The sequence below is a fragment of the Theobroma cacao genome, chromosome 6 (genome assembly GCF_053813885.1).
Source record: "Theobroma cacao isolate CCN51 chromosome 6, ASM5381388v1, whole genome shotgun sequence".
NCBI classification, from domain to species: Eukaryota; Viridiplantae; Streptophyta; class Magnoliopsida; order Malvales; family Malvaceae; genus Theobroma; species Theobroma cacao.
In genome coordinates, this window is record NC_142644.1 from 25,981,537 (window position 1) to 26,005,525 (window position 23,989).

The window sequence follows — 23,989 nt, forward strand, 5'->3', positions numbered from 1 at the left end:
AAAATAATAATAACATCAAATAATCACCAAAAGTTAAAAATTAGGGTTGAGCATGTATAATTACATTATACCCTTTATAAAATTAAAAGAATTTATTAAAATAATTATTTAAAATTATTTATATAAGGTTAAAATAGTTTTTAACTATTAATTTTTAATAGGTTAATAAATGTGTCACGTATACACGTTTAAACACGATAACACGATTAAACACTGACACCGGGGCGTTGTAAAGACACCTAGGCGTTATGAAAAACACCAATCATGGCGAGGTTGAAAACCCCACTAAGGTGGATCACCAATCTTGGTAAGGTTGAAAACCCCACTAAGGTGAAAAATAGCCAAAATCTCACTTTGGTAGGCTAGGCCAAAGATATTAAAACCTCTTACTCTTTAAAAGAGCCTAGAGAAATAAGCACTCCTGCTTAAGAAAATATTATTTATTAACTCTTAATTCTGAATGAATCATAACTAAGCCTAAGGGTCCATTTATATTATTATAGGCCCAAATCCTAATAAAACTCTACTCCTAGTTATCTAATACAATTAGAATAATTAATAAGAGATGAAAATAAAATAGGTGTTCTATTCCTAAATAGAACATGACTATCCTAATTAAATACTAATTCTTAAAAGTATTAAAATAAAAATAAGAAAAGAATCCTAATCTAAATAAAATAAAGAAAATAAATCATAAATCAACTAAATTAGTAAAAACTAAATACAATCCTAAACGCTCCTGCGTCAAACACGATAACACAATTAAGTAAACGTATTTAAATGTATTTTAAACGTGTTTATCGTGTCAGACACGTTAAAACACAAAATTTTTTGTGTCTAAATGTGTTAGACACGATTAGACACGAAACACGTTAAGACTAAACCCAAAACTTGTTTAACCCGTGTCTTCTAGTGTCGTGTTAACGTGTCGTATTCAAAATTACCAGGTCTAATTCTATGGTTGTTAAGCCAGGTGTCCTCTGTTTCCTTTGTAGCCGTTGCTTGGCACTGAAACCAATACACGGATTTTAGTGCACGGCCAACCAAATTTGTTTTCCATGTTTCGAGGCTGAGTACCGTTGCTATTTTTCCATTTCTCTATTGTTAAGTGTGATGTATATAAGGTGAAATGAATGAATGAGAAGGTGTGTGAGCTACTGTTTTTAGCTCTCCCCAATTTTTCCAGATTTTGGCTCTCCCTGTTTTTATGAACTCTCCTTTCCTCCGGTTAATCTCTCTGTTATTCAATAAAAAAGCCTGTCAAAGGCGAGGTTTGAAACACTCAAAGACAAGCTAAACGTTTGCAATGCAAGTGTTAAGGAGGACTGTTGAGAGTAACACTTGCACTTGTATGGTATTTTGTAAGGCATATAAGTCAACAGCCTTCTACAATATATCCTCATGTATATTTGTATGATGTTCAGTACTTGTCTTCCTTCTCAATCTTGTTTGCTTCGTTGTACTGTTAGTTTGAGGATATGCCAGCTGTTTCCCTCCCTAGCATACATGTAGTCTTGCATGTGTTAAGACAACTTTAAGCTAAACACTTGTTTTAGATATGTTTATAAGTGTAAGCTCTGTCTGCTATGTATATAAAATTGTAATTAAGATGAATGCAATATATGAAAGAGAAAACTCTCATAATTTTCCTTCTTCTTCTACTATTATCTTAAAGCCCCTGTTTTGTATGCTTAAAACAGAGGCTGTTACAGAAGCCTTGGTGAATGCCTTGATTTTATTAACAGAACATGCATCATTTGCCGTTGGATTAGAATTGGAAAATTCTTTGCCTTGATAGCACTGCCGAGCGGAGTGCCAATGTTTCTCATAGATTTGGTAGAAAATATGCGGTTGATTAAAATACTGGCTTGCGGAGAAGACACCAGATTTTTTGTTCCCATTATAATTTTGATAACCACCATGATGTTGAAAAGATCGGCCACGATTTGGAATGGACTTAAAGTGATGAGTGTTGTTGTTTTTCTTGGTGAAGTTTGTTGTGGCAATATAAAGCAATCACCACTAGATTCCTCTTTTCTCACTTGTTGCTCAAACTCTACCAACTTGTTATGCAATTCTTCAAACGCAATAGAAGTTTCAGGTGCACGAGTTGCTGCTGCAAGGTCTTTATATGTAGAATGTAGTGCCAATCCATTTAGAATATGTAGAACCAAATCATCATCTTCTACAGCAGCACCAACAAAAGCAAGTTGATCAACAATGCCCTTCATGATTTGAAGATATTTTGCAACAAAACGACCATCCCTTCTTGTATTGGTAAGAGTATTTTTTAGGTGCATTTGTTTTCAGTCTGGCTTTGCCTGCATATCCAAACTAGTATATGAGTGTTTGGTTCAATACTCAATGTATGTAGACTCTGTTCAAAGAGTTGAATTCGAATTTTCTTATTAAAAAAGTTGGGTTCGAATCCCCATTTCATTGAATCTAAACCTTGAATTTTTCGTATCCCCGTGCGAGAGTGCATTATGCATGTAACACTGCACTTTCGTTGTAAATCTGTTGGGTGTTTCTGACTTGATATATGACAAGTTAGATGCATAGGTTTTTTCCTTTGCCCTTTTACGGCAAAGAACATGCCTTCTTTCAGGACTCCAAACTTTATGAAGTATGACGAATTTTAACATTTTAGATATTACTACTAATTAATAAAGAAGTCTGTTATGCTATGTCCAATGAAAACTTTTTTAACTGCATTCCCCTTTACGCAATGTATACTTAGATTGCATGCATTTTGCATTTATATTTTTTATAATTACTGTCTGTCTTACGAAACGGGCTATATAGTTGCAGCATTTTGAATGCTCTTCCATCCGTTTGTCTTTCCTTTGATCTTCAATTCTTGTTCATAGGTTGATTCTCAGCTCTCCAATAGCAACTCTGAACTCTCTCTATCGTTGTCTGCGACTGTGGGGGCTTCAGGCCTTCTCATTCCATTCCTAGGTCGTTTCTGGGTTATCATCAACTTCTATATTTGGAGTTCGTTTGGGTTTAGCTGCTGGTTCTGATCTGCTTGTTGTGTGAATCATTCATTGATTTCTTCCATGGCTGCTTCTATCCTTGCCTCTTCGCTTTGTACAGGGCTTGTTGCTAGTTATACGCCTAGGCCTAACAGGAAGAACCACCCCGAAAGATCTCCAATGTTTCAACCTCCAAAGAAACAGAACCAGGGGCTCACTCCCAAGAAGCTTTCTTCAGAAAGCTGCGGCAGAAGTAATTAATGACGGTTGCCTTCTTTTTAATTGATTTTATTTCAGGCATATATTTATAGCTTCTATCAGTGACTACTTTGTTATGCTGTCAGGTGAAACAATGGCTATTTCTGTACAACCTGAAAACAAACTGACAACAGAGGAAAAGCCTCCAGGGCAGAAGCGGCGGGTTGTTGTGACAGGGATTGGTATTGTAACTGCGCTTGGTCATGACCCGGATATGTTTTATAACAATCTTCTTCAAGGTATTAGTGGAGTAAGTGAGATAGAAAATTTTGACTCTTCTCAGCTCCCAACGGTATGACCCTTTAGTCTAAGTGACTTATAAATATCTATAGTAGTAACTTAATTTGCTGGATATTGATATATATACTCTAGCTCGTGTTAACAGAATATTGGCGGAGAGATCAAGTATTTCTCGGCAGATAGTGGGGTCTCATCAAAGCTTGCAAAGAGGGCAGACAAGTTTATGCTTTACCTTCTCACTGCTGGCAAGAAGGCTCTGGCAGATGGTGGGATTACAAATGAAGTTAATAGGGAGCTTAATAAAAGTAGATGTGGAATCATAATTGGCACTGCACTCGGAGGTTTGAGGGTAAATAAATCTTCTATTTTTCTCACACAAGTGTGGTAATTTTGTATTATAAAAATTCCCAGAAACCTCTTTTTTCGTGATCATTGAATAGATAAAGAACAATGTTGAGCTGTTGATCATGAGATCTCCTTAGATAAAATAAATTGTTCAAAGACTAAAATCGAGAATGACGTACAGAATTCATTTTTTTTATGAAACATAAAATTTTATTGATATCAGGAGTAACTCTCCCTACTGATAACATAGAGAGGATTTGAAGCCTTTATGCTCGCTCATGTAAAACAAAAGACTTAAAAACCTCAACATTGCATATACAAAAAGCTAACATAGCAGTGCCAACCAACACAATCAACAACACCCCAGGCCCATAGATGTTTACAATTTAGCCAAACAATACAATGGGGCACACAATACAATCTAAACACAACCTAAAATGTTGGCAAGTATGGAATCATTGCACATTGCATTATTACTTATACAAGAAATCAACTACAGCACTAGCATCAACTTTTCTTCCATTACTGATGTTTCTAACGGTATTTGGGCGGATTTCAAACAGATTTGCCAGGAATGGATTGAAACGATGATGACTCCATCAAAGATGCCAAATCCTTTCAGTTTACCTCTGACAGCAACCAACATGGGTTCCGCAACACTAGCAATGGATTTGGTATAGCACACTAAACAAATCTCCTTGTGGTAGACTAGAGTTACTCTAACGTTAAAAACAGCATGAGTAGATGCAACCTTCTAGTCACTTACAAGATGCCAAATTACAGGGTTGGATGGGTCCAAACTACGTAATCTCTGCAGCCTGTGCAACAAGTAATAATTGTATACTTAGTGCGGCTGGTCATATTATCGAGGGAGAGACAGTGAGTAGCTCACTTCTGTCTCTTGTAGGCATTAGCTGGAATTTTCTCATATATATTATACATTGATATCGAGATGAAGGAAAGCCTTGTTTTTATCAATAAGTTTTCTACATGACTTGTAATACCAGGCCAAACATCTTAAGTTAGTGCTGCCTCTAATTTAAGATGATTTGCAGGATATAATGCTTTGTGGTGGTTCTGATGCAGGACTTCATCCAATAGGTATCCAAAGCCTTCTATACCCTAGATTTACCAATCGAGTGTTAGTTCATGGATGACCAATTTTCTTTGATTATTAATTTTGAGTTGCAGGGTTGGGAGGTATGGCATCATGCAGAGTTCTCTCACGGAGGAATTGTGATCCGACCAAAGCTTCACGCCCTTGGGACACTGTAAAAGCTTCCAACTTCAAACTTTCTAGTTTCTGCATCCTGCAGAACATTTGGATTTCGTAAACTACTTCTCTTAAACTCTAGTATGCTTCTTGAACACATTTGTTAATGGGGACGCTAGATTTACCCTTTGTTCAGGAGCGTGATGGAATTGTCGTTGGAGATGGAGCTGGGGTTTTGCTTATGGAGGAGTTAGAACATGCCAAGGTACACTTGTGTGTATCCTTCCAACAATACATCTCATTTTTCATAATCATCCCAATGTTTAACTTTTAAAGTTTTCCACACCCATATTTGTTTTATATGTCGTTCTTGATATGGCAGCAAAGAGGTGCAAAAGTTTATGCGGAATTTCTGGGTGGAAGCTTTGGTGCGGATGCGTATCACTTAACTCAGCCCCATCCTACTGGTAACCAAACAAACATTTTTAACTCCTTTCTGTAGAAATGCTGTTTAAAATCATAGCTTCCTTTCTGTTCTAATATTTCTCCTTTTTCTCTTGAATCATCTTGTAAATTTAAGTACCCATATTTTCAGATTCTCATAACCTTGTACCTATATTTCGTCTGCTTTCAACCTTTTTTTTATGTAATTTTATCTGTTAAAAGCACTTATGATAGTTTGTTCTTTTGGCATTCCAATGCCAGGGAATGGAATGGTTCTTTGTATAGAGAAAGCATTGGCTGATGCTGGAGTGGCCAGAGAAGATGTAAATTACGTAAATGCACATGCTGCATCTACACAAATTGGTGATCTCAGAGAATTCCGAGCGTTATTCCGTTGTTTTGGCAACAATCCTGAGGTCAAAATTAATACTACTTACAATTGCTCTCTTTTAAATCTTGATTCTTGAGTCCGCATAATTACTGTATGCAAACTTCCATTGATCTGCAGCTAAGAATTAACTCTACCAAGTCCATGACTGGCCACCTACTTGGAGCTACAGGTGCTGTGGAAGCTATTGCAGCAATTAAGGTTATCAATCGGACACTGAAATTGTATCACATTGGACTTAAATCTCCTGCTTAATGCTTTTTGGGAATCAAAAACCACAAAAAAGTGGCTCTACCGCTACGGTTAGATTCTAATTTGGGTTTTCCTTCTCAAATGTAGGCAATACAAACCGGGTGGATCCATCCAAACATCAATCTTGACAATCCTGACAAAGGCGTGGTATGAACTATGAACTATAACATTTTATCTTCTTAAAGTTTTTTGGACATTGGCAACTAGGAGATAATTCCCTGGAGGCTAGAAGTGCATGAGCCTCTGCAGTAAATTAAGCCACGGAGCCCAAACTAGTGGCTCAGCACGCTATATTATCTAAAACCTGAACAAGTTTATACGAACTGAAAGTTTAAAATGTGCCATTTCAGGACATAAATCTTATTGTTGGCCCAACTAAGGAACGATTAGATGTTAAGGTAGCACTGTCTAACTCCTTTGCCTTCGGTGGACAGAACTCATGTATCTTGTTTGCGCCTTACAAATGAATAGAAAGCAATACAGTCAACAGAGCCATTGAGCCTGATTGCTTGGCAAAGAGCCCCCCCGACCCCTACACAAACTCAGCTGCTGCCACCTTGCTTATGAAATGCCTACTCGACCAAATATTAAACTAGGGAAAAGGTTCATGTTAGATTAATCATTGTACTGATGAGAAGCCACACTATTTCTCATTATTGATATTATCCTCAGTCCATCTTTGCGAGCACAAGCAGAGAGAATTACATCAAGTTTATAACTGAAAAAAATAAATAAAGAGATGGAATACAATTTCTGCTGGAACAGGGATGGAGGTGAGGCAAAATAAATCATGATGCTAACATGGTTATATCATAGAATAAGAACTACTTTTAATATATCTTACTAGATCCTCTTCGTAGATCTTGCCTCATTTTTGCCATGGATTAAGAGTAATTAAAAGCTAGTAAGTCCATCAAAACAAAATGGCAATAATGTTCTAGTACTTAAAATAATTAGGACAAGAAGCTTTTGAGTAGTTTACTATTTGCTATTGTGTTCCGGCTTTTACATGTAGAAAAGAATAGTTTTGTCTTTCAACATATGCTCTTAAGGGAGGGTCTCTCTTTCACAATTCCACATCGCGAACTTGTCCCTATGCTTTGCCGAATTGTGTGATGAACAAAAACCAGAATTCACTTCAATTTTTGGTCTCCGAGGTGTGGACAACAAGCTATCCACAGCAATGCAGAGAAACCCAAGAAATTCCATGATGAGTTCTTAAAACTATGAAGCACAGTTGAGTCACCATAGCTTTGCTTTCACCCAGAAGAGGAGGAAAACAACTCCTAACACAACAGCAACAGGAGCCCACTTCCGAATTAAAGCCTACAGTCAAAGTGATAAACCAAATAAAGAATTTTCAAACTTTAGCATTGCTGACAATCATGATGTCTAAAATTAATCAAGAAAATTGCAAAAATAATCCAGCCACAAGCACATGGAAAACTGACTTAAGCTCTTGCAAGAGAGACCTTCATTTGAAATAAAAAGGATATCAAGAATCGGTAGAAGGAAACTTAAGCAACAAACTTAAACCATCACTCATGCACGGTACTTACTTATGGCAACTTCACTCAAACTGTACTACACAAATCATATAAATGAAAGCTTCCTCAGGTTCTTTGCACTGATTTTCTTTTAAGGTGGGAGGCATTCAAACTTCACTATAAAGTTTAATAAAGAAACACTTCATGTAACTGCTTCATGCTAGTTTTCATGTTCAGGGAGTCATTGTGACAGTGCTCAAGAATATTATATCAATCACCAATGTTTTCCACCAAGAACATCATATCTTAGCAGCACAAGTTTAGTAATGTCAACAAAAATGTCAAAAAACCAAAGCTAAACACCTCAACCCAAAGAGAGAGAGAGAGAGAGAAATAAATGCCCCAAATAACGAGTCTAGATAAGCATAGTTCTCACTGACCAGGAAAAACTAACCTGTCGATTTAAATCTCTTGCCTTGTCGGCATAGATGCGAGATTCTGATGTCAAACGACTGGACATTTGACTGACCTCTGTATTATCCGCAAAAAAGTGAAATGCACACTTGGTTAGTCTAAACAATAATACAATCTATCAGCCAGTGAGAGAAAGAGAGAAGGAGGGGGGGGGGGGGGGGGGAGAGAGAGAGAAGATTGAATATTAAACCATCAGTAAAGAAAAATAAATGATTAGGTGAGTACAATTTAAGGGCAAAACTTAAAAGTAAACTAAGGCAGCAACAAGTTGTAACCACAATCAACTTTGCGGTTGTAAACATGCCAATTGCAAGTGGAGAACAACATGATTAGGTGAGTTCAATTTAAGGGCAAAACTTAGAAATAAACTAAGGCAGCAACAAGGTGCAACCATAATCAACTTTGAAGCTTGTAAACATGCCAATTGCAAGTGGAGAAGAAAATATTAGAAATCAAATTCTTTAAATGTTAATTGGCATAATGTGAACCAATATACAACACTCCAGAAACACTCAATGAGAAGCAAAGACAAGTAAAGCATGCTTTAGTATGATTAATGCAAATCGAAATTTTATGAACAGCTAAATCTTACCATCAAAGGAACAAGAGTTACAAAACATGCAAATGCACTCAAGACAATAAAGATTGAATTTTCTTTCAAAGAAAAATATATATATATATATTCCATGTTCCAACATGTAATTACCAAATTGAGGGTAATTTAAAAGTTAAAGTGGGGCAGAACCAGATATAGAAGCAACAGGCTGATATCCTACAAGGTTTTTGTCCACCTTTTAACCAGTACATGCATACAAATAGATGCATTAAAATTATAAAAGCATAACTAGATCATGATTGTAAAATTCAGATATATCATGAAGCATGGGTTCAAACAAAATGCAATTAATTATTAAATTAAAGGTTAAAAAAATGGCCTAAAGTAATTCTGAAAGGAAAAGGAATGTCTTACGGTCCAACTTTTCACCAACACCAAGAACTTCTTGTACATTGCGAGTCATTATTTGGTGAACTTCATAGAGTTCATCATTCAACTTTGCAATATTCCGCTGAGTACGGGTGTCCTGGTACAATTTTTTTGTCTTCTGTATGAATGTATCTTCAGGACAAGAAAAGATAAAATCAAGCCTAGTAAGAGAAGCAGAATAAAACAAAGTTGAAGAAAAACTAGCTGCATCAAAAGCCAAATAATATGGGAAAGGAACCTACCAAATTTAATAAAGGCATAAGGCCTGGCAGCTGTCTCAATATGAGCTCCATTAACACGCTCAAATTCATTCCTGAGGTCTTCCAGATATTGAAAGGCAAGTTTCTTAGGATAAGCACGGTCACACATTGTCAAGTAACAAACACGTCCTTCAATGATATAGCTATGAACTTAGGTCAAGGTAACAGTACAAGTCAGATGCACTTGCAAATAATACCAAAGCCATACAACAAACTTATTCAGCAACAAAACATAATATGTAAACAAATTATACACACATTATAAAGAAAGAGAGAGATACATAGTTATTCAAATCAAGAAGAAGCAAGAACCATCCTGCAAGTATAAACTTAGTCCCTTTTGCATCATATAAACTGCACAAGGGAGCTCAAATTTATCTGGATCCATGTTTATAAACATATTCAGAAAAAGGAAAGCTGTCAGCTTCATCATGAGTGATGAAAACAGATGAATCACAATATCCAAGTAAATATGTTCTCCTGATTTTACAGACCATTTGTTATGCATACTGAATGAAGAAGTGCCAGTTAATAGAAGCCAACACTACTTGGAAGTAATGTAATATTCAATCCATGATCAGAAACCCATCTGATCTCGGAGAGACTGAGTGTGAGCACATCTCATGCACAGACCACTACTCTGCATAATATCTCTTTCCCAAAGAAGAAAATATAAACATATTTCATAAATCAAGAAATATCGGCATCTAGAAGAGACACCAGAATAAGGATACTGAAACACATATGGGCCAGTTTCAATAGACATCCTTGAAGCCTCATTCTGGCCTTTGGAGAGATTCTTAAACAAAGCCTTGACTTGCTGTTTGTACATTTCAGCATCTTTGAGATCACGACCATCATCCAGTCCCTCCGCCAGAGGAAGACCATCAGTAACACGAGCAATCATTGTCATCTTCACCATCTTTACTCCCTATTTCTCAGCTACACAAAATCCCTTCAAACTGAACTAAAAGCAAAATCAACACCTTGATTAGGCATTGAAAAGAAAAACTCAATTTAAGTCAAAACGAGCTATCCCGATCTCATACCGTATATTTAAATAATAAAAGAAAAATGATGCAGCAAATACCAATTGATTAGATTTCGATAATTTGGTTTTCAAAACTTAATGGTACTACTTGCCACCAGAATAATAAGAATACAACACTTTACCATTAAAATTAACCAAAAAAAAAAAAAACACATAACTTGGTTCTTATATTACTTAATTCTATAATTCTAAAATTCACTAAACTCTCATCATTGATCCAATACAAGATCGACCCAATTCTTCTTTTCCAATCCAATGGTCATTAATATAACCAAAGAGAACCCAACCAATCAACAACATCACGATCTAACAACAAAATGGATTATTTTCTGGGATTCCAAAAAGACCCAGAAATTCAATTGAGGGAAATCTCTCTTATCCTGAAGAATTTCCACAACATTGCAAAGCAAAGGCAAGATTTCTTTCAAATAATCACAAGCACATTTGCAAATTAATAAGCAATCAAAACTCTTGATTTTACACAAGAAGTACCTGGTTATAGCATGTGGGTCTTTGGATTTCTTCTTGAATTCAACGATCTGAGGAAGGCGAAACGACCGATGGTCCGACAAGACTTAGGAGGTTGAAATAAGGGGAAAAGGGAAAGAGAACGTTAAAAATAGGGGTTTTATTATAAGAAAGAAAATAGACAAAATAAATGATGGCTTGCAATTTTGGTTTTCTTTCTTTATTTTTTTTTTTTTTTTTTGAGCTACGATTTTCAGAGCGTCCTGTTATTCAGGGATTGTACCTTTGAGATTGCGGTACGAACTACGAAGTTTCAAAGGTACAACGCGGCTCCGGCGTTTGGAGTTTGTATAGTTTTAAATTAATTTTTTCAAAAAAAGAAAATTTATTTATCTAATTAAATTGCCTTTTATTATTTGAGTTGAGTTTAGAAAACGGTCTGTTCTTTTTTGTAATCGCATGGGAACACGTACTAGTATTAGCCTAATAGCTTCCAAAAGGAGGTTTTTTTTTTTTTAGCCCTTATAAATAACGTATTTTTATAAATAACTATCAAGATACTTTTAACTGTTTTTAGTCACCAGAAAAGATTTTGAAATAAAAATACTCTTAATGAGCCGTCTTCGTTAGCGTACACTCTCAAATAGGCGAAAAATTGGAGAAAAAAATAAATATGCAAAGATTGATTGTGCAAAATACCTAAATTTTTTTTTCAAAGGTTGTGCAAAACAAAATAATGTTGTATGGGTTGGGTTTTCAGAGATTTGAGATATGGCATTTAGATAATAGGAGAAGAGAGATATTAAATCGAACGAGGAACAGGTCGTCATGAATGGAAAGCTTGGCTAATGATGTGAAACTAAAAATCCTTGATATGATGGTGAATTGAAAAGAGAAATGTGTGAATCCAAAGTAAGAAATGGTCCTACTATAGCAGGCCATATGTTAGATGGTTGTCGCAGGCCAGAGTTTAGAGTTTATGAAACGTCATGTTGGGAATGTGTGACACGGCACCGCTCAAAGTTGGTGAGACGCCATGGAGGGAATCTGTGAGATGCTAGAGTTAAGAGTTTGTGACACGTCATGGTGGGAATATGCGACACGACAACGTTTAGAGTTGGTGAGACGCCATGGAGGGAATCTGTGACACGCCAGATTAAAAGTTGGTGACACGACATTGAGGGAATCTGTGACACGCCAGCGTTCAGAGTTGGTGAGATGCCATGGATTAAATCTGTGAGACGCCAGAGTTAAGAGTTGGTGACACGCCATGGAGGAAGTCTGTGACACGTTAGAGTTCAGAGTTGGTGACACACCATGGTCATGTTTAGAGTGTATGACACGACATTACTTGAAAAGCTAACACGCCATGGTCATGGTTTAGAGTATGTGACACGGCAGTGCTTGAGTAGCTGACACGTCATGGTTTGAAATAGAGAGAGGAAAAAAAAACGGGCAGTTAACATGGTAATCCTTTGGACTTCCACTGAATTAATTTCCCTTTTTCAGAATAAATAAGAATATTATAAGGCCATTTTTCATTTTAAACAGTTATTATTCAGAATTCATAACGTTTGTGTCATTCATTTCTCAATCCCGTCGGTACCAGAGTGTTCGAGAAGGCTCTTTGCAAGCGAAACAAAACCACAGCACCAGCAAAAATGTAGGCCATGAATGAAGAGATCAGTGAGTCTCAAATTCGCAACATTCTTGTGTTCGTTAATTTTTTAATTTTTTCCTGGGTTTGTTTGATATGTTCGAATTTTTTGTTTTGTTTTGTAAATGTTTAGACTTTGTTTTCTTGCTGGTTTGATGGTTGTTGTGGTTAAGCCATAGTGGTTTTAACGGTTTTGGGTGTTTATCGTGTGACGCAATTGTTATTATAGTTAGTTATTAGCGTGTGACAACATTTTACTTTATATGCATGGCGTGTGACAGCATTTTACTTTATATGCATGTCATGTTACAGAATTTTACTTGTTATGCATGGCGTTTGACAGCATTTTACTTGATATGCATGGCGTGTCATAACGTTTAACTTGATATGCATGGCGTGTCACAACGTTTAACTTGTTATGTATGGCATGTCACAACATTTTACTTGTTATGCATGGCGTGTCACAGCATTTTGATTGTAATGCATGGCGTGTCACAATATTTATTCCTTATTTATGTCTTCAGTGTACCTTGTTGCACATGACTGCTTAACTCACTGGTGCATGTGTGCCATATTTTGCAAATCCAGCGCAAACAGTATGAGGATATTGACAGTTTGCTGATCGTGCTGAAGGAGAAGTGGGCGTTCAACGTCACAATTAACACTCACTGTAAGTGGTCACAACTGCATTACATCACAAAGACTCTCCAACAGAAGGGGGAGTACAATTCAGTTAAGCATACTTGCTTCGGAATGCTCCTGAACGTCTATCCACAGGGGTACTTTTACGTCGGTCTCTTGCACAGCATCATGATTCGTCGAATCACTGAGAGGCAGTCCATGGACCACAAGCTATGGTTTGCCATTGGCAAGAGCAAGGCACAGCTATCAAAGCAGGAGTTCTGCCTTATCACAGGGCTGAAGTTTGGTCCAATGCCCGATGTGTTCAGACGACCATACGAGGTTGTTGCGGATAGAATTCATGCAAGATACTGAAACGGGCAGAACAACGTTAAGCTGCAAGGTTTGCTTAATACCTTCCGTAGGGGTAACTTTCAGCGACCAGGAGATGCGACCAAGATGGCACTCATCTTGATCGCGAATAACATTTTATTTGGTCAAGCCTACCGTAGACGGGTGACGCCTTGGTTGCTGTCATTGATGGAGGACATCGACGCTTTGAATGTCTTCCCATGGGGGCACTATGTTTGGAAGCTGACCTTGGACTACCTTTTGAAGGGGTTCGAAGTTCCTGACTTGAGCGTGACAAAGGAAACTCGATTACGCTACAACATTTACGAATTCGCATGGGTGATACAGGTACTAAAACATAACATTTTTCAGTTTCCTTTCAAACAAAAAATTTATGGGTGCAGTCGTTTATGATTGATGGTCTGATAATGGTTACATTTGACATGTAGTTCTGGGCAATAGAGGCAATTTCAGCCCTCCGAAAAATAGTTGCCCCCTCTGGTCCGAAGGACAACGTCCACCCACGAATGTGCAGATGGGATTACAATCAGAAGCCAAAAGACTTCTACAAGGCAATTCAGAAGCTAGAGTCATCTGACCAAGTGAGTGAACAATTGCTAATTTTTGCGTTATATTTGTAAAATAATTTTCCCTATTCGATAATGACAACATTTTATTTGTTTATTTGCAGTTGTGGGCACTGGAGACGTTGGAACCCACTGCGGCTGAGGCCCTCCTGGAGTATTTTGTGGACCTTGATGTCATGTTATTATAGGGCCACGAGTACGTGCCAATAGGGCACATGGAGGATCGATCGAATTGGGGCTTAGGTGCGAGGCAAAAAAGGATAAGCTTGAAGGAGAAAAGAGCCTCTGGTGGCACAAAGCGGATGCGCACCGCCGCTGCTTTAGTTGATGAGTTGATGGATAAAAGGGACGACCATGGTCAAGGTAGTGAACAGCCGATAAGGATAATTGTAACGGTTTTGTGTTCTCTAATTCCATTTGTGATTATCGAATAACATTTCTGTGTTTGCAGTTGGACCATGGGCCGACAGCTCCAGAACCACCCACTGGTCCTCCTTAGATGAAGAGTGAAAATGACACATCGGTAAGATCGGTTTTAACGGTTTGTATTCTACATTCTCACATATGTTTATCGAGTAACATAGTAATTTATGTAATTGCAGTTTACGGAAGCGACACAGGTCCTCAAACACTAATCGGTCCAGCTCAACAGTAGACAGCTAACGAGCTGGCGATAAAGATATTAAAGTTGTAACGGTTAATGTTCAACAATTCTAAACATGATTATTGAATAACATAGTTATATATGTAATTGTAGTTTGCAGAAGCGTCGACAGGTCCTGAAGCACCGATCGGTCTGGCTCCACCGCAGACAGCTAACGAGCCGGTGGTAAGGATATTAAAGTTGTAACAGTTAATGTTCAACAATTTCATACATGATTATTGAACAACATAGTTAAATATGTAATTGCACTATATGGAAGCGACGATAGGTCCTGAAGCACAGATCGGTCCGACTCCATCGCAGACTGCTAACAAGCCGTCGGTTAGGATATTAAAGTTGTAACGGTTAATGTTCAACAATTTCATATATGATTATTGAATAACACAGTTATATATGTTATTGTAGTTGACCCAGTTGAGAACAGTCAATGACGGAGCAATCACAACCCGCCAACTCCGACGGATCATACACAAGCATGAAAAAGATATGTTGGACCTGAAGGCTTCAATTCAGTCATTGAGTGTAGCAATGCAGACGATTGAGGATTGTATCGTTGGTCAGATTCTTGACGGCCTTAAATCACAAGTACGTTATTCTATCTTCGCTTGTATTTTAATGGTTTACGTTTAACAACTGTTTAGACTGTGTTTTCTTGATGGTTTTGATGGTTTTTGGGGTTAAGTGGTAGTGGTTTAACTGATTTTTGGTCATTAGCGGGTCAGGACATTTGTATTGTAGTTAGTTGTTGCCGTGCCAGCTTTAACATGTCATAACATTTTACTTGTTATTCATGGCGTGTCACAACGTTTGATTTTGATATGCATGGCTTGTCAGAACATTTTGCTTGTTATCCTTGGCGTGTCAGAACATTTTGCTTGTTATCCTTGGCGTGTCACCAAGTTTATCTTGTTATGCATGGCGTGTCACAACATTTTAATTGTTTTGCATGGCGTGTCACAACATTTTCCTCGTTAAACTTGGCGTGTCACCAAGTTTATCTTGTTATGCATGGTGTGTCACGACATTTTACTTGCTTTGCATAGCGTGTGACAACATTTTACTTGGTATGTACTGTGTGTCATAACATTTTACTGTTTATGGTTTGTGGTATTTTATGAGTTAACTAACGGTTTTTCCAATTTTGTAGGGCGATCCATCTCACAGTGCTGGTCTAGAGCACGATGATGCTGATGATGGATGGCATCATGAACTTGGTGTTGACATTGACGATGACGTTCTTGGTGCTGACGGAGAGCACGTAACTCATGTAGATGACGTCGTCGAAGAAGCTGTGGCAGTGGATGTCACCTTTTAGTCAGATGATGCTGAAGGAGAGCATCTTCCTCCGGCCAATGCATTCGTCGACGCAGCAACAGGAGCTATCATTCTTTATCGTGAGAGCACTCCTGATGCAGTTGAGATACGATAGTCGTCACCAGAGTCATCTGTTGTCCATCATGGTGCAGCAGAAATTTCAGACCCAACTGAGTGGGCACGGTTGAAAATGGCTAGCAAATACATGGCAAGCCCATTCGTCCACCCCTTAGTGACCAGTCGAGAAGTGAGGGATAAAATCGTAGAAGACTACGAAGCTTTCAAGAAAGAGGAGTTCGCGAGGTAAGCTCATAAATAAAATTGTAAATATTGTTTTTTAATGAAACAGTTATCCACCAAGACTTATGAAATTAATTATGTTACATATGCAGACGTAACGTCGGCATCCTAAGGGATCAAGGGGCTGACTTTTTTATAACCTTAGAGGATCCCAATGAAGAAATGACAAGTGAATATATCAACACATGCCTCAGCCTACTCTTCAAGCGAATGACAGGGCCGAATTAGAAGTTGTACACTACCCGTGCATGCGTGGTTGACACGATATTCATCGTAAGTTTATTTGAAAATTGTTCAATTCTATAAATACTAAGTTTTTGATTGCATGAAGTGTAAGCTAATGTTTACATGTTTCACAGGACACCATTTGTATGCTACACACCGAATTTTCAACAGAAGATGCCCGAGCCAAAATGCAAATTTCAGATGAGTTGCAGGGTTATGTTGAGGGTGAAAGGCCAACGTACGCCAAAAAAAGGGAAGATGTTGATTTCATCCTCGCGCCTTGCAACGTTGGTGGGCATTGGGTGGTTGCGAAGATCAACTTGGTGAGGTGGACAATCAAGGTGGTGGACTCAGCAAGAACTTTGGATGCTAAGGATAACGGAGTTCGTGCAAGTCAGATGACACCCTTGACGATAATGATGCCATTCATCTGCCACCACGTCGGTTATTTCAACAACATATGTCGGAAGAGACGGGATTTGACGTCGATGCCATTGGTTATTCATTTACCAAAAGCTAAAGTGCATCGACAGAATGATAGTGTCAGCTGCGGTATGTTCATGATAGAGTACATCGAGCATATTTTGCAATCAGAAAAGATCGAAATTAAGCAGAATATGATTACAAAAATGTGTCGGCAATATGCTCTGAAAATTTTTTCCAACAATTGTGAGAGCGAACCCTGAACATATAGACCCTTGTCTGTATAATTTTTTTGGTACACATAAATTTTTTTATACAATTCATTTTATACACATTTTTTGTATACACAATTTATTGTATACAATTCATTGTAAACAAATATAATTCTTTCTGTATACACAATATACTTTGTACAATTATTTGATACACAATTAATTTTTTTGCCTATACACAATTAATTTGATACCAAGAATTTTTTTTCCTTTCTATATACAATATATTTAATTTGATACACAGTCGGAAGAAGTCAGCGTGTGACACCTTAAACATGATACCACTCAGTGTGTCCCAACATACATCTGCTTGCACTCAGCGTGTCACCCAAAAAATCTGTAAAAAGTTAGCGTGTGACGCCATAAATCCACTAGCACTTGATGTGTCAGCCGATAAATCTGCTTCCACTCAGCATGTCAGAACAATTGGGTCATGGCGTGTCATGCCATAAATCTTCAGATACTCAGTGTGTGATGCCATTAATCTGCTTCCAGTCGGCGTGTCATAAGAATTGGGCCATCGCGTGTCACCCCAGGTTGGCATTAATTAATTTCCAAGTTCATCGTCTTTCTCTTCTAGGCACACTGGCTGCACCAACCCAACATTACATTGATTGACATTGAATATATAGATTTTTCCATCCATCTAATTGCTTCCAGCATGAAATTGTTCTGTATCCATCCTCCCTTATTTTTCCAGTTATTTCTAGACCAAAATTCTATCCTACCATTATAAAATAGTACGTCTAAATTTACACACCAGAACTTGTTATGCATGGCGGGTCAGAACAATTTAATTGTTATGCATGGCGTGTCACAACGTTTAACTTGTTATGCATGGCGTCACAACCTTTTACTTGTTATGCATGGCGTGTCACAAAGTTTAACTTGTTATGCATGGCGTTTCAACACAATTTACTTGTTATGCATGGCATGTCACATCATTTTACTTGTTATGCATGTCGTGTCATTTCATTTTTCTTATTATGAATGGCATGTTACAATATTTTATTTGATATGCACGGTGTGTCACAACATTTTACTTGTTATGCATGGTGTGTCTCACATTTATTCCTTATTTATTTCTTCTGTATACCTTGTTGCACATTATGGCTTAACTCACTGGTGCATCTGTGCCATGTTTTGCAGATCCAACGTATACAGTATGAGGATTTTGACATTTTGTCTGCTCGGTCATTCTATGAGGCCCTTTTAGTTACAGACTTTGTTGCCAAACATTTCAGGCAGATAAGCAAATACATGGCTCCTGTCTGATGAAGATTGTAATCGAAAACATTTTTACAAACAATGTAAGAATGTACTTTAACATGATCTTGATCAGACAGAGGCCTTGACATGCTTATCTGCCTGAAATGTTTGGCAACAAAGTCCGTAACTAAAAGTGCCTCATAGAATGACCGAGCAGACAAATCCGTAAAGCAAAACGAATTCAACTACAATTTTCAGACACATTTAGTTAGGCGGTCAGGCTGTCTTCATTCACAACACACCCTACATTTTCAGACATTGTCCTTCGTATTGGACAATTGTTGCATGTGTGACCGGTTTGTCTGCAACTTGAACATGCTTTGGGTCAGCGCAGTTGTGGAGTCACCGATTGACTTGGAGATGGTACCGGATTTGTGGATGGAACTGCAAATAAGGATGAACAGTTTTGTTTGTTATGCTTGTACCTTTTGCATTGCGAACATCTCTGTGCTCGACTACCTTCACCAGCTGATGGAATCCTTTTCCTCCTAGGTCTTCCTGCTTGGCCTCGCCAAGGTGGGGGCAAGACGACAATTTGTTTCACATAAGGGGGGATGTCCCACTCACTAGGATGCCCTACCGGCCTAATGGATCCTAAATAACCCTCCACGAAAATGGTTGTCTTGTAGTAGTCAGCGTAAAATTCAATGGCCTCACGATTGCATTTACTGAAAACTACTAAAAACTCAATCTTCAAGCACAATGTAAATGCTATGTCAATTACGGTTCAAATAAGAAATAAAGATATTCTGACCTTATTGCTGCAATGGCATGGCTGCATGGTAGTAAATCTGTTTGGAACTCACAACATGAACACGTCTTCCTGGACAGGTTTACAAGTCCGTCCATCTTCCTGTCTTTAACTTCGAACTCCACTAGATTGATAAGCTTAACTAGAAAGCGATGTGCATCATTGAACCTTTTACTCAACTGCTTAGCAACCCAAGGGCTGAGGGGCGTGGTCACCTTGACGACCTCCTCGTACTGTTCATGGAACCAACGTTGGAACATGTCTCTAATGAACTCGATCAAAACAGTGATTGGCATTTATCTTGCATGCTTCAAGCATGAGTTAACACATTCCGCAATGTTGGATGTCATCATTTGGTATCGCCTTGCCGGTGAACATGCACGTGCCCATTTCTCAGGCCCTATTCTCATAAGGTCCGCGCGGGCTCCCAGGTGAATCTGTTGTATCTGGTTCATATGTTTGTTGAAATCAACCACCTTATAGCAATCTCGAGCAAGGGTGAAAAGCATACAAACATCGTCGCGTTTGAACTTGTTTTTAAAGTTTTTTTCAAGTGGTAACCGCATAAACCATGGTGCGCTTATGGGTATGCATTTTGGATTGCTTTCTTAATGTCGAGATGCTGATCATAAATGAACATAATGTTTTCAAGACAACCAACCGCATCACACAGCTTGCTAAAAAACCACGTCCACGAGTCTTCGTCCTCAACATGGTCGATGCCAAACGTAACTGGATATAAGCACTCGTTCGCATCTTTGCATACAGCGACAAACAGAACACCATTGAACCTGTCTTTCGATGTGTCGCATCAATTGCAACCGTAGGACGCATTACATCCCTAAACTCCCAAATACAAGCCCTATATGACCAGAAACAATATTTGAATCTCTCTTCCTCATCAGTAGCCACTACAGTCACTGTGCCAGGATTTTCTTGTTCCAACATATAAAAATACGATGGTAATAGTTGAAATGACTCCTCCGATGGACCGAAAACAAGCTTCTCTGCATACTCCTTCGTTTGCCAAGCCTTACCATATAAGCATTCCAATCCCCACTGAACCCTCATCTCACAAATTATGTCTTTAGGTCTCAATGCTACTCCATTAGCCCGAATCTTGTGTGACATAAGTTCACCAATCATCTTTGCACTCGTAGTTGGAAACCGCCCTTGCAAACCATCAATGGTACAGATGTGTACTTTGTGAAATGTCTGAACTTTTCAATATTCTCCTCTATCAGGTAACTTCGTTGCACGAACACTGAACTTGCATGCCTTGTCCTTGCAACCAACCTCATAACGAGCTTTACATGACCTTTTTACTCTTATCGCAAATTTCTCTTTTATAACCAACATGTTCAAAGCTCGTTTCAACTCGACCTTAGACGAAAACATTCTTCCTTTGTATAAGCAATCTTTGGTACATGTCGACTCCTCAGTGGTAATTGTTTGGAAGGAGAACTTTTTTTGCACCTGCAATTACCCACGTACGAGATATCCCTGCATTTTCCCTTTCCTGATCACTGTCATCAAGCAATGTATCAAGGGAACGAATCCCGTTCTCACCAGCAATGGGGTTATTGTATATGGGGTCACCACACTGAACATCTCCTACATCAACACCTCCAACAGGTTCCGTTTCGCCTTCAATATTATTGCAAATTGGAATGTCACTGTCATAAAGGTAGTCATCGTCTGAACTGTCATCTTGCGATTGTTCAAACCCATCATCTGAAGTGTGATCAAATCTATCTTCACTGGCAGCGAACAAATCCTCATTTCCCTCATCAAATGTAGTATTATACTCCACCGTCGTAGTGTCACCCTCCAACCTCACATTGTTGTCCTCAACTGTCGTCTTCTCATTTGACAATGGCATTACACACTCTACAGTTTCACTCGATTGTTGCATTTGTTCAAGAGAAGCAACAAATTGTTTTGATGCACATTCTGATCGAAATTGTGCAGCCAATTGTTTTGTGAATGTCGTCTATCTACCGGGCTGCACAAACTCTTGTGCATACCTCAATTGCCATTGTTGTGAGTTACGGACCGAATGCTGTGGTATATGTGAAGCATTGTAAATCTCATTTTGATTGAGCTGATTACCATGTTGTCCAACTTCTCCATGTGACATAACATTTATTTGGCGTCCTTTAATGTTGATATACACAGCCGAAACATTCCTCTGTTCTAGCAAAATTAATGCAACATCCTCATTGTCCTTGATAATTAGCCGTGATAGCTCTCCGGGTGTACTGATCAATGCATGTTGCTCAATCTCGTCAATTTCTGAGTTTATCCCAACAACATCTTCAACCAGCTTCATCAAGCCCACAAACGACAAATCACTCCTAACCCCCCACATTCGTGACTCACCACCCTTGTAAATGCCATCCACCCACTGACCACTATGTCTTATCATAAGTCGCACAATTGGAACCCCACTGAAATTTTGAAAAAAAAAATATTGTCAATCATTTTACACAATACATGCTGTGATCAAAAATTTGTCAGTCGTGTTGTCACACGCCATGCATATAACGTAAAATGTTGTAACACGCCATGCATATCAAGTTAAATGTCGTGACACGCCATGCATCACTATAATTACTGGCTGGTTATACCAACATCCGTGACATGCTAAAAACCCAAAAGACCAGTTAACCCACGACACACCAGGAACAACCATGACACGCCAAAAACCCATAAATTTAGTTAACCCACCATACCCCAGGAACAGCCGTGACACGCTAACAACCCAAATAACTAGTTAACCTATAACACGCCAGTAACAGTCGTGACACGCTAAAATAACTCTTCACTCATGTTATAGATGCATGGCGTGTAACAACTCTGGGCAATGTTTCTAATCCATCTTATCATTTACACCAAATGTTTCAGAAATTTAAGTGTGTTGCAGAAATAAACTCAATAACAAGTACATTGATGTCATCTCTGCTATAGGGTGTGTTAATCTACGACAATGTCGCTAGATGTCGAGAGATAGACCACAACCCGATGACGATGGTGCTCAACAGAAAGTTGACAGAGCTCATACAGTTCAGAGATCTGAGAGAGCTGACAACGATGGTGCTCAACAGAGACTTGTCAGAGTTAAGACAGAGAAAGATTACCAAGTCCAAACAGCTACGCGTATTTATTTTTAATGTTTTTCATTTTCTCTCTGGCGGGAGGCAGATAGCTCAAACAGCTGAGCATTTATTTGAAACGATGTTTTTAAGGGCATTTTGGACTACTCATGTTTATTTTTGGGTAGAAACAGATAACTTTATATGGGTGGTTATTTCTGAAATCACTTTATCACGAGGTCCTTCTCTCACAATTTCCTCCTTCTAAAATATATAATTTTTTTAGACATACTAAAATTCACTTACCTCTTATATTACAAAATTAGATCTCAATTTTTATACTCTGAGATGCAATGAAAAAGGTGGAGCAGGCAGGCGTAAAGGGAATAATACCCCTCGTAAACATTTTTTTTTATGCTTGCAAATAACAAAGTGGTTTAATCATTAATGTATAAATTTTGAATTAACTTTGCCATTTTAATGAGAATTTGAACAACTTAATTGAAAATGATTTTAAGATACATTTCAAGGCTGACTTCCCATTCTCTAATTACAACAAATAGGTTAGTAATAATAAGATTCATTTGTAAGGTTTACAATAATTAAGATAATTTTAAATATATAAACAACAAATAAGATTGTTGAATGATAAAGCAGCTTGTCTAATTTTAATTTAAGATAAAGTTTGGTTTGATGATATTCATCAATATTTTTATTTCAAACATTTCCCAACAAATTCACTTAATAAATGCTATTTCTTTGAACCAAATTTGTTTTTATTATATTATTATTATTATTATTATTATTATTATTATTATTATTATTATCTTTTATATGCTTGATTACTTGTAATTCTAAAGGCCAAGGGTAAATTTGAATTCTAAGTATGAATACCATGACAAAAGCATTCCATAAATGATGGTAAAAGGAGTCTTTAAATTCTAACACAAGCTTTGAAAGTTTTATAGAGGGGAAAATATTTTTATTTAACATTGACTTTTTGACTTTTCCTTTGAGAAAAGGAAAAGATATCGCACTTGCACTTTAATTTTTCTCTCCAGCAAATGTATAAGACATCCTTTTTTCATTGGTAATTTTGATATCGAATATCTGAATATTTAACTCAATAATTGTTTTCAAAAGACTGGATTTGAATATCTCTTCTCTAAATAAAAAACTTAATTTAATAATTGATTTAATATTAATTATTTTAAAAAATTAAAACAAATTTTTATTTTTTATTATATTTAATTAAAATTTTATATTTTTATTTTAAAATAAATAAAGTTTTATAATTGACAATTAACTATCTTATCGTTATTTTTATATTCATATGATATTAATATAAAAATTGAAAACATTATACGATAATGTTATCATATTATATATATATATATATTAAAAAATATTGATATGACATATCAATTTTATATAATATAAAAAAATAAGTAACTTTTGACTAATATCATAGAAAATTTGTTAATTTTAAAGATTTAATTTTAAAAAAAATAAGAAAAATTAATCAAAAATAAAAAATTTTGGAATTTTTTTAATAGTTCAGAAAGTTTTTAAATAAATATTCCAAAATAATTTATATTGTATGTACTAAAAACAATA

The 23,989-nt window shown here is 37.3% G+C and overlaps 2 protein-coding genes across 4 annotated transcripts; one reads left to right on the forward strand and one right to left on the reverse strand.

Annotated features, from left to right (window-relative positions):
* Positions 1-3,328: 3,328 nt before the first annotated feature.
* On the forward strand, positions 3,329-6,961 carry LOC18596271 (3-oxoacyl-[acyl-carrier-protein] synthase II, chloroplastic-like). Its single transcript, XM_018123727.2, has 12 exons — positions 3,329-3,528; positions 3,622-3,825; positions 4,385-4,495; positions 4,605-4,700; positions 4,877-4,922; positions 5,013-5,092; positions 5,231-5,299; positions 5,417-5,501; positions 5,740-5,894; positions 5,987-6,067; positions 6,206-6,265; positions 6,469-6,961. Exons 1-12 carry the CDS (start codon positions 3,331-3,333, stop codon positions 6,583-6,585), a joined length of 1,302 nt encoding a protein of 433 aa, XP_017979216.2. The 5' UTR covers positions 3,329-3,330; the 3' UTR covers positions 6,586-6,961.
* A 78-nt stretch (positions 6,962-7,039) lies between these two features.
* Positions 7,040-11,128, reverse strand: SEC22 (Synaptobrevin family protein). Of its 3 annotated transcripts, none has more exons than XM_088807350.1 (6): positions 10,868-11,128; positions 10,059-10,310; positions 9,307-9,467; positions 9,050-9,196; positions 8,060-8,136; positions 7,040-7,444 (listed from the first exon to the last, which is right to left on the reverse strand). In XM_088807350.1, exons 2-6 carry the CDS (start codon positions 10,244-10,246, stop codon positions 7,361-7,363), a joined length of 657 nt encoding a protein of 218 aa, XP_088663476.1. In that variant the 5' UTR covers positions 10,247-10,310; positions 10,868-11,128; the 3' UTR covers positions 7,040-7,360. The 3 variants fall into 3 exon arrangements, with proteins under 3 accessions (XP_088663476.1, XP_017979217.1, XP_007024708.1); XM_018123728.2 differs by having other exon boundaries at positions 10,059-10,291; positions 10,868-11,127; XM_007024646.3 differs by having other exon boundaries at positions 10,059-10,286; positions 10,868-11,126.
* Positions 11,129-23,989: the final 12,861 nt, after the last annotated feature.

Bases quoted from the DNA above. Each gene is read 5' to 3' on its own strand.
- LOC18596271 (XM_018123727.2), top strand. From the start codon at position 3,331: ATGGCTATTTCTGTACAACCTGAAAACAAACTGACAACAGAGGAAAAG. The intron at 4,923-5,012 runs GTATCCAAAGCC...TTTGAGTTGCAG, and splicing joins TGCAGGACTTCATCCAATAG to GGTTGGGAGGTATGGCATCA. The intron at 5,895-5,986 runs GTCAAAATTAAT...ATTGATCTGCAG, and splicing joins GTTTTGGCAACAATCCTGAG to CTAAGAATTAACTCTACCAA.
- SEC22 (XM_088807350.1), bottom strand. From the start codon at position 10,246: ATGGTGAAGATGACAATGATTGCTCGTGTTACTGATGGTCTTCCTCTG. The intron at 9,468-10,058 runs GTATCCTTATTC...CTAAGTTCATAG, and splicing joins ACTGGCCCATATGTGTTTCA to CTATATCATTGAAGGACGTG. The intron at 9,197-9,306 runs GTAGGTTCCTTT...CTTGTCCTGAAG, and splicing joins TTATGCCTTTATTAAATTTG to ATACATTCATACAGAAGACA.